A 9,689-nucleotide genomic window follows, 5' to 3' on the forward strand; every position below is an offset into this window, starting at 1 on the left:
ACCCTCACCGATTTTTGGGTGTGTGGTCGCTTGAGCAACTTCGATTACATCATGGCCCTCAACGAGGCGGTCGGCCGGCGTATTGGGGACCCCTCCTACCATGCGATCATGCCGTGGGTGGTGAACTTCCTGCCGGGGGCCGAAACCATCCAGCAGGAACAACTCCGGGACCTGGCCGTGTCCAAGTACCGACTGAAAAAGGGCGACGAGCAACTGCACGCCACCTTCAGCACGGCTCTCTACTCGTATGTGGCCTCGAATCCCTCCTTCTCGGGGAAGTTGCGCGATGTGGCGCCGGAACTCTTTCAGCATGTCGACTGGCCGGACATGGAGCCGAGCGAGCGCCTGGCCGCGTCCTCCTTCGACACGCTGTCCAGCATCCCGCACCACAGCATGGACCCGCTGACCGAAATCACGGTCTTTGTCTACCTGGCCCGGCGCATGCCGCGCATCTTGCTGACGCGCTTCGTCCGGTCGACCTGGGCCCCTCGCGAGTATCCGGACTCCCTGGGCCGGCTGATGGCCTGGTCGCCGGAGGAGTGCATTCCGCAGTTTTTCACCGACCCCGAGGTGCTGGTCAGTTGCCACTCCGACCTGCCGGACTTGGGGCTGCCGCTGTGGGCCGAGGGCTCGCCCGAGGTGTTCATCCGGCGCCATCGCGAGCTCCTGGAGAGCACGGCCGTCAGCGCGCGCCTGCACATGTGGATTGACTTGACATTCGGGGCGGCCCTGGCCGGGGATCTGTCCTTGGCTCAGCTGAATGTCCCCCTGGACCCGAATGCTCGGCTGCCCCTGGTGCAGACCCTGCAACAAGGCCTGGCCCGGAGCCGGGCTCAGATCTTCCACTCTCCGCACCCATGGAAGGTCCTGCCTTCGGAGCAGCACACCACCGATGCCGAGGATGCCGGGGTGCGCGAGTCGGCCGAGCAGCCGCCATCCCACTCCCCAGCTGACAGCAGTACGCACCCACGCCCATACACCTGCTTGGTCCTCTGCGCATGGGGAAACTCACGCCCCTGGCTTCTTTGTCCCTGTCCTTCGCCCCCCCCCCCCCCCCCCCCCCCCCCCTCCCGTCTCCCTCGCTCTTTGCCCTGTCTTTTCGGGCCAGACTTCGATCCGATGGATCCTTTCGCCGAGCTCCGGAAACTCGAGGCCGAGTCGCACTTTCGCCAGTCCAGCACGCTGGCCAGCATGGCACTGCCCGGGTCTTCTGTCGAGATGGCAATCGAAACGATGGATGTCTCGCCCCCCGGAGCCAGCGCCTTCCCCGATCCGTCAGTGCCCCGGTCGGCCACCGAATTGGTCCCGTTGTCGGAGCGCCCGGCCGCGGGAGCCCCCTCCGCCGAGCAGATGGACCTCTTCCATGTGTTGCAATCGGTCGGCCGCGGTCTCTTCCTGGGTGTCGAGGTACGTCTGGGGCTTTGTTCCGCGCTTTTTTGGCCTTGCCTGGCGGCTTGGCCGTTTTCTTGTCATGTGCCCTAATGCTGTGGAGAAAAAAAAAGACGCCCCTTGCCCTGCAAAGTCTGCTTAGCCTGCGCCCGGAGCAGCTCCCCCCGATTGAGGATCTTCTCCGGCCGACCAGCCAGTTGGCCGACATGGGGGATCTGCTGGTTGACACGACCAGCTTCTGGGCCACCAGCCTCTTCCCGGACTACTTTGGGCCGGTGTTCGAAGACCTACACGCTGCGGTGCTCAAGTATGTACTTCCGCGGATCCCCTCTCTCTCTTCCTCTCTCTCTCTTTATCTTTTTCTCTTCCTCTCTCTCTTTCTCTCTTTCTCTTCCTCTCTCTCTTTCTCTCTTTCTCTTCCTCTCTCTCCTTCTCTCTTCCTCTCTCCTTCTCTCTCCTTCTCTCCCCTTCTCTCTCCTTCTCTCTCTTCCTCCCCCTCCTCCCTTCACTCCCCGCCCCCACACACACATGCACTCTCTTGCTTGGTTCGCAAACTAACTGTCTGCTTCACTGGCTCCGGCCTAGCCGTCCGGTGAGCCCGGCGCTTGCGGCCCCACCTCCAATTTCGGAGGCCCTCCTACAGCGGCTGCACTCGGTCGAGGCGGATCTCTTCGACGTGGTGGCCGCCCATGCCTTGCGTGATAGCGTCCTCTCGCTGTCCACCACGCAGGATGCCCCGCAAGTGACTCGCGATGCGGCCATTTGGCAGTCGGGTCTGGCGATGGAAGGCACCACGTCCGACACGATGTCCACCACCGGCGGGGCCTCGCACGCGCGCGGGTGCGGAACCCGACGCATGGCCCTGACAGTGCCTCTGGTTCGGTGTGCCCGGTCGCTGGCCAGCAGCTTCCCGCTACTTCGATCGGCCATGGTTGGTCACAGTCTCAATGGCCAGACTCTGGGCCTGATGCGGCCGCTGGTCCAGCTGCTGGAGGTGCGTTCGGCAGTCGCCTGGCCACTGGGCCTGGGGGTGCTGCTGCTTGTTTTCCCCCCCCCCCCTTTCCCCGATCCCCTTCCCTGACCGAGCCTTGTTCCCCCGTTCGCGGGCGCCCGCGTCACAGACCAACCACCCAGCAGTCTATGCGGAGCTCTTTGACTTTGATGCCCGGCCGCCGGCGGCCATCGCTCAGGAGCTCTTTGCGGCCTTCGGCGCGCCGCTTCTCTGCCAGCTGGTCATCCCGCACCTGGTGGAGGGCTGCATGTCCCCCTTCTCGGCCGCCGACGATCCGGGTCTCTGGACGAGCCTTCCTGGCCGGTGCTCGCGGCTTCTTGTGCACCTGTCGTACGTTGCCTCCTGCCTTGGTCCCCGCGCTGGAGCTTTCCCCTTTGCCGGCAGGATAGCCAATTCGCCTGCTATTGCCTCTACAAACACCTTCCACCGCTGTTCCACCTTCGGTATACTCATGCACGCACGACACATCCGACACACACACAAACGCACGCACGCACGCACGCACGCACGCACGCACGGACGCACAGCGGCCATATCGGCATGGTCCTGGCGCTCAAGCACATCATCGAGCCGCTGCTCGAGGCCATCGGCCAAAATGAGCTGGTTTCCTCGCCGGACATGGTGGCATGCCTGTTGACGCATTCGGATGCCCCGGTTCTGGAGTCGGGGTCCCTGCGCCCGGTGGATGCCCTGACAGCTGAGCCATTCCCCCTGCTGCCGTGCCCAATGCAGGCCACTCTCATCGGTGTGGCCAAAGCCCTGGATCCCTATGGGCGGCACATTTTCCCGGAGTACCTGCTGCCCTTCTGCGTGTTGCTCCTCCGGTCGGCCAACGCCTCGCCGGCCAACAGCCGACGCGGTACCCGCCGGTCCAGCAGCTTCAATGGGCCGGATGGGGACTCGCAGGATGCTCGGTCGCCAGCGCTGGGGGGCAGCTTGGCCCAGCGGCCCGGGCACCAGGTGCGTGTGCGTGTCGGGCCGGCCCTGTCGCCGGTGATCGCGGTCCAGGGCCTGCTCCTGTGGCGCCGGGCGCTGATGGCCTACTCGCATGGGGAGGACCAGCTGCCGGGGGTACACTCGGCTGGAGGCTGGCCGGACGCCTGGCCGGCTCCCTGGAGCCAGCCGGGGCTGACCATGAGCGACTACTACCGGCGGCGGTATTGGCTGCTGGCAGAGCCGGCCGCCAAGTTGGCCATGTCCTCGGCCACCCTGGTGGTGTTGTATCCTTTCATCAAGTTTGAGCATTTGCTGCCCTCGGTGCAGCCCTACTTTTCGACGGACATGCGGGTGGTCACCTTCACCCTGGCGGTGGACCTGCTGGCTTCGCTGTCGCAATTGGAGTTCGCCTCGCGACAGGATTCCGCCCCGCCGGAGGTGCTGCTCGAGGCGGAGCTCCAGGCTTCCGGCACCTTGCTCCGGCCGCGGCCGCTTCACATTGCCGGTGGCGCATCGACCGAGCATCTCGGGCCGGAGGCCAACTGGTCGCCGAGTGCCAGTGGCTCGCTCGGCGGCCCGGGCAGCGCCGGCCCTGGCGCGTCGCTCGCCGGCAGCCCACTGGCCGGGCGCTCGGCATCTCACAGCCCGTCCGCCTCCACCGGCCACCTGCCCGGGGCCGGTGAGCCGGGGCCCGGCTTGACTGGTGTCCGGTCGGCCGAGGGGCTTGCCTCCTCGTCCTCCTCCACCGGTGGCCTGGCCATCGCCGCCGGAGCCGGTGAAGGTCCTGCCGCGCTTCGGCCATCCGGCAGCCAGGGCGCCGACTTCCCCGAGAGCACCACCATCCTGATGAATTCCCTGCTGGAGCCCTTCCTGCTGGTGCTGTCCGGGAGCTTCCGCTCCCGACTGAAGGCCCATTTGACTGGCAATGAGCTGGCTTCGTCGCTGCCCGCACACTTGCCGGACCTGGCGCTCTTCGTTCACCGCCGGGTGACCCTGGCCCTGGGTGCCCTGTCGCGCCTGCTGCTGGAGGATATCACCCTCTTCTTGGACCGGGTATATGGCAATGCGCCATACACCCCGGCATTGTCGTCGACCAGTCGCCCGGATGACCGGGCCTCCTCGGTGCCAGATGACCGCCTGGCGCATTTCTCCATCGCCGAGGACTTGGCCTCGCCGTCGGCCTTCTCGCCCTCGCGAGCGCACATCCAGGCAGCCGCCGCCGCGGCCGGCACCGCTGCCAGCCCCGCCGAAGCCGCCCCCGTCGGGGCCATCGACACGCCCACTGCCCCGAGCACGCCGGCGCAGGCCAATGTCTCGATGTCCGGCCAGCAGCCTGGCCAGTCGGCCGGGCCCCCGGCCGGGCCCGGTGGTATCTGGCCGATTGCTCCCCAGTCCACCGAGGACAGCCTTCGTACCCACCGGTATTACGGGTCGGTGGGCATGCTGGCTGGGCAGGATTTCGCCGCGTGGCAGCGGGCGGCCGAGGACCGGCAAGACCCATCGATCGGCGACTCGGAGTACATCCTGCGGGATGTGCGTTTGCGCCAGTATTCGGAGCACTCGTCCCAAATCACCAGCCTGGCCGTGCACACCGGATCCTACCAGGCCCTCATGGGGCCGGACCCCTTTGAGCCGGTGTTCGGGTACGAGTCGATCGGGTTCAGTGCCTCGCTCGACAAGACCGTCAATGTATGGTCCCTGGGCATCCACCATGCGCTGGGGTCCTGCGCGGCGGCCGAGCTGCCGGCCAGCGCCGGGGGCTCCCTGTCCGGGGGGAGCTCCAGCGGGGCGCTGCAATCCTTGGGCCGGCGCCTGGCCGTCTATGAGGCCCACCAGTCGCCGGTGTATGCCCTGGATTTGGCCTACCACTCGGCCATGCGGGTGGTCAGCGCCGGGCGGGATATCCACTTCTGGGATCCGGAAACCGGGCAGACGGACATCGTGTACGATTTCCACGCCGGGGTGCAGTATCTCCGGCCCGGGGGCGGGGTCGGCAGTTTCGGCTCCCTGGGCCTCGGGGCCGGGCATTTGGGTGGCCCTCTTGGTGGTGGTGGTGGTGGTGGCGGCGGCGGCGGCGGCGCCCTTGGAGTTGGGAATGCGCTCGGCCTCACCGGCGGCGCGGGCCCCAGCGCCTCGGCCGCCAATAGTGCCCTCCGGCTGAGCGTCATCGGCCCGGGGCTTGTAGCCGCTGGTCTGCTCTCCTCGAGCCTCGTCAAGTACGTTGATCTGCCTCTCCGTCCTTTCCTCTCCCTCTTTTCCTCTCCCTGCTCCCTACTCCCTGCTCCCTGCTCCCTGCTCCTTGTTCCCTTCTCCCTCCCTCCCCCCCCCTCTCTCTCTCTCTGCCCGCTCCCTCTCTCCCCGCCCCCTCGCCCCAGGGTCGTGGCTCCTTCCTGGGCTTTGGCTTTCCTCCATGTCGCATGCTCCCCGACTGACTAATTGCCGCGCGTAGGGTCTTCGACATGCGCGTCCAGCACCCGGTCATCACTCTGCACACGACATCCACCGGCGCCCTGAAGTCCGTCAGTGACTTGATTTCCACCTCGACAGTCCTCTCACGGCCGGTGCTCCGGTCACTGGCGGCCGCACACTCAAGCATGTCCCCCGGGCCGCTGCTGGCAGTCGGCCACACCCAGGGGTATATTTCCCTGTTGGATCTCCGCTCGGCCGGGTCGCGGCTTGTGCGCTTCAGCCAGCCCTGCGATGGCCCGGTGTCCCACCTGGCCTTTGCCCACACGGACCCCTGGGGCACCGGGCTCGGAGCCGTCAACCACACGGACCTCAGCGGAGGCACCAATGGCCAGCCCGGAGCCGGGCAGCCGGTTCTCGTGGCCGCCTCTCAGGACAAGTGCTTCATCTTCGACACACATGTTGAAGGCCGGCCGAAGGCCATCCAACGTGCGCCCCCCCCCCCTCCGGCTGTCGCCCGGATCGGCGGAGGCTCTCTCTCCCTCCCTCTCTCTCCCTCTCTCTCTCTCTCTCTCTCTGCATCGCCTATGGCTTGAATACTCACCTTACTCGCCTATGTTCATCCCCCTCAACCACCTTCAATGTCGCCCTTCTTCATGACAGATCCCGAGCACGTGTCGGCCATTGACACCTACAAGTACCGAGTGTTCTCCGTCGACGGTAAAGGGCAGCTCAACGTCACAGACGCCATTTCCAAGAGGGTACGCCCTCCGCCTCCCCTCCAGCCAACTTGCTGTGTTTTCGACTCGCTTCACGCGCACGCGCGCGCGCGCGCCGCCGCCGCCGCCGCCTTGTCTAACGCCCCTCTCCCTTTTGGATACTGGACAGAAATTGCACGAGGGCCGGATTTCCCCGCTGGCCATCAGCCACCCGGGCCAAGCCTGGGAGCAGGTCCAGCAGATTGTCGATCCGACGGGGCTGCTCTCGGCAGGCGGTGTCGGAGCGCCAGCCCTCGGCGGCGGGCCGATGTCCACCGGGCCGGCTGTCAGCATGGCCAGCTCCCCGATGACTGGTGGGTCGGGCGCCGCACCGGCCGCCCGGAAGTCGGCCTTCCACTCGCTTGTGCGACCGTTGTCGATTGTCGTTGGCTCCGGCTCAACTGGCGGTGTGACGCCCTCCTCCTCTTCTTCTGGCTCCTCGTCGTCCTCCTCCGTCGTCTCCTCGGCGTCATCTTCCTCTTCCTCCACGCCGCTGTCCTCCGGCCCGGCCTCTTCGGCTGGCGGGATTCAAGCCGGGGGCATGGGACTGGGGGCTGGCCATCATCCGACTGGCATGTCGAATGGCTCAATCGCCATGCCCATGCTGAGCTCGGATTCCGGGCATCACCTAGCCGGGACCCCACCTTCCGGGCTGTATCCCTCTTCGCCGGCGCAGTTGGCCGGCGGTGTGGCCTTGCCCCTGACGCCAGGCGCTGGAGGCGCTGTCGGCGCCGCCGGGGCAGGGCTTTCTAATCGCAGTTTGGCCCTTTCGCGTAGCCGCCCACTGGCATCGACATCTGCCTCGCCCATTACCGCCTTGCGCTACCTCCCAGGGAATGATGTCCTCTGGGTCGGCACCAAGAGCGGAGACATCCACCTGATCCGTTGATGAGCGGAAGTGTATCCCCCCCCCCCCCCCCCCCATGGGAAAGCGGCTCTTTGGGTCTCTCCTGATCAATACATCCTCCTGGTTGTGTGTGACTCTGGCTCCTCTCCCCCGCTGTTGCTGGCCCTCGCGCGCACGCGCGCGATGGGTGTCACTGTGAATGGTAAATCAATGGGATGTACACATGTCAAGGGCATAGGCTGGCTCTATTATATCATTATTATTTTGGTGAACTTTGCGTTGGAGTCCAGTGGCGCGCGGACGCATGTGTGCATGGGGGAGGGGGCGGGTCTCCTCCAGTGGTTCTATCCTCGCATGTAGGCACACGCGGCGACGAGACCCGAGCACGGGCAGGGCAGAGGGGGCATTCACTTGCGCTGCTGATGCTCCACCGCATCGCGCATCTGGTGCAGCGAGGTCTCCAAGGCAGCGAGGAAAGGCTGGGCGTCCTGGTAGGAGGTCACATTGAAGCGCAGGGTGGTCTCATTCATGCCATAGCCAATGCCGTAGCCCTCCTGGTGCACGGGGCCGAAGGCGCCGCCGTCGATGGTCGGCGAGGACAGGGTGCTGGTGGACAGGATGTTCTGGTTGATGATGCCATAGGCTGGCGAGAGGGGGGGCAGGTGAGGAGGGGAGGTCCCGCTGTGTGCGTATGGCTGTGCGTGCGTGCGTGCGTGCGTGCATGCATGCACGGGGAAGAGCAAAGAGGGAGAGAGGGGAAGCGAGCGAGAGGAGGGGTGGGGGGGGGGGGGGACGCACCGGCATCGGTGAAGATGGCCGGGGTGGGCATGCCCTTGGCCTCGGCAAGCTTGCGCAGGGCAAACAGATGGCGATCGAAGCTGCAGAGACAGTGGCGGTCAGAATGCGGCAGGGCAAAAAAAAGAAGACGAAGTGAAAGCGAGCAGCCGCCCTTGGTCGGCGCCAGTTGGCGTGCTGCTGATTTCGAGGCACGCGCGCGCGCGCGCGCGCATGTGTGTGCGTGTGTGTATGCAAACATGTCACACGTCACACGTACCCCTGGCCCATGAGCGCCTCAACAGTGATCTTCTGGTGGCGCTCAACAGCCGTGCGCAAAGCCTGAGCGCGCTGCTCCTGCGAGGAGGCCGGGTTGAGGAAAACCTCCGACATGGCCTTGGACTCGTTGGTGGCCGAGCGAATGCACTCGGTCCGGCCGTGCTTGAAGGCCGCCGTGTTGGCACTCTCATAGGTGCTCACCGCCTTGCCGCCGCTCAGCCGGGCATACGCCAGCTGGAAGGCCATCTGCATGAAGCCATCCGGCGACAGGCGCGAGTTCTTGATCCACTGGCGGTTCATGACCTCGGTGTCCAGGATGTTGAGCCTGAGCGCGGCGTCGGCCGCGTCGAAGCGCTTCTCGGCGGCCTTGACAGCGGCCTTGGCCTTGTCATCAAACTGGCATAACCCGCGACGCAGGGGAGGGGGGAGGGGGGGGGGGCGGGATGAGAGAGAGAGAGGAATGAAGAAAGGGCGTCAGATCCGACGGACAACAAATGACCAACAGTACGGGCCTCCCCCGCAAGAGAGCGGGGGGAACGGAGAGAGGGCAAAAGCGAGGGGGAGAGTCGAGAAGCCAAGCAGACGCACGTCAAAGCCGAGGAGCTCCGGCTCGGGCACGCGCCCGGCGGCCGGCTCACACAAGAAGCGCTCCGAGTCCTCGAACACGTCGTTCAGGTAACGGAGGACCGCCACACCATCACCCCAGGCATGCTCGAAGTTGATGGCGGTCGTGCCATTACGGTTGATAATCATCGAGAAGCTACGAAGCAGCGAGCAAAAGCGCGGTCAGAGATAGATGCAAGTCGAGGGAAATAGAAAGAGAGTGAGAGAGAGAGAGAGGGAGACACAGAGGGACGGGGCGGGATGAGATACAAAAAGGCTGGGGCTTAGCCTTACCTCTTGTCGAACCAGCGGTTGCGGCCGCTGCCAGTGAGCATCTCACGGCTGAGGGCCTCCATGCTCGTCGGGGCCGTGTCGTCCAGGCAGAGCATGAACAGGGCCGAGTCCACAGCCTTGAGGCTGGCGGCATTCTTGGCCGACAGGCCGGCAAGGTGCTCGCGCGCAGCCGCCCAGGCCGGCCGGGCGTCCGAAGTCAAAATGCCCACGGCCGGAATGTCGGCCGCCGGGGCCGGGGTGGCCAGGATCTTCTGCACGGCGGCCAGGATCTCGCCCTCGTTCAGCCAGGTCCGGCCGTCGGGACGGAGCTCCAGCTTGTAGATCTGGTTGCGGCTGGCATCGGCGAAGGGGAGGAGGGGATGTATGCCGAAGGCCGGGGGCGGGAGGGGGG

General features: G+C 65.8%; 2 protein-coding genes across 2 annotated transcripts in view; one reads left to right on the forward strand and one right to left on the reverse strand.

The window, feature by feature from the left end:
• Positions 1–51: 51 nt before the first annotated feature.
• Positions 52–7,418, forward strand: H696_00522 (hypothetical protein; the record flags this gene model as incomplete). The annotated part of the gene is made up of 9 exons (XM_009494395.1): positions 52–958; positions 1,109–1,407; positions 1,503–1,696; positions 1,975–2,383; positions 2,511–2,731; positions 2,929–5,553; positions 5,787–6,232; positions 6,407–6,504; positions 6,632–7,418. 9 exons carry the CDS (start codon positions 52–54, stop codon positions 7,388–7,390), a joined length of 5,958 nt encoding a protein of 1,985 aa, XP_009492670.1. The 3' UTR covers positions 7,391–7,418.
• Positions 7,419–7,579: 161 nt separating this feature from the next.
• The window catches only part of H696_00523 (hypothetical protein), a 3,632-nt gene continuing 1,522 nt past the window's right edge, over positions 7,580–9,689 (reverse strand). Inside the window, exons 6-10 of the mRNA XM_009494396.1 lie at positions 9,299–9,631; positions 8,990–9,161; positions 8,403–8,797; positions 8,147–8,226; positions 7,580–7,991 (exon numbers count right to left, since the gene is read on the reverse strand). Of these exons, the coding sequence (XP_009492671.1) occupies positions 7,756–7,991; positions 8,147–8,226; positions 8,403–8,797; positions 8,990–9,161; positions 9,299–9,631 (1,216 nt within the window). The 3' untranslated portion in view covers positions 7,580–7,755. The remainder of the gene's footprint in view (positions 7,992–8,146; positions 8,227–8,402; positions 8,798–8,989; positions 9,162–9,298; positions 9,632–9,689) is intronic.

The sequence above is a fragment of the Fonticula alba genome, assembly GCF_000388065.1.
Source record: "Fonticula alba strain ATCC 38817 unplaced genomic scaffold supercont2.1, whole genome shotgun sequence".
NCBI classification, from domain to species: domain Eukaryota; order Rotosphaerida; family Fonticulaceae; genus Fonticula; species Fonticula alba.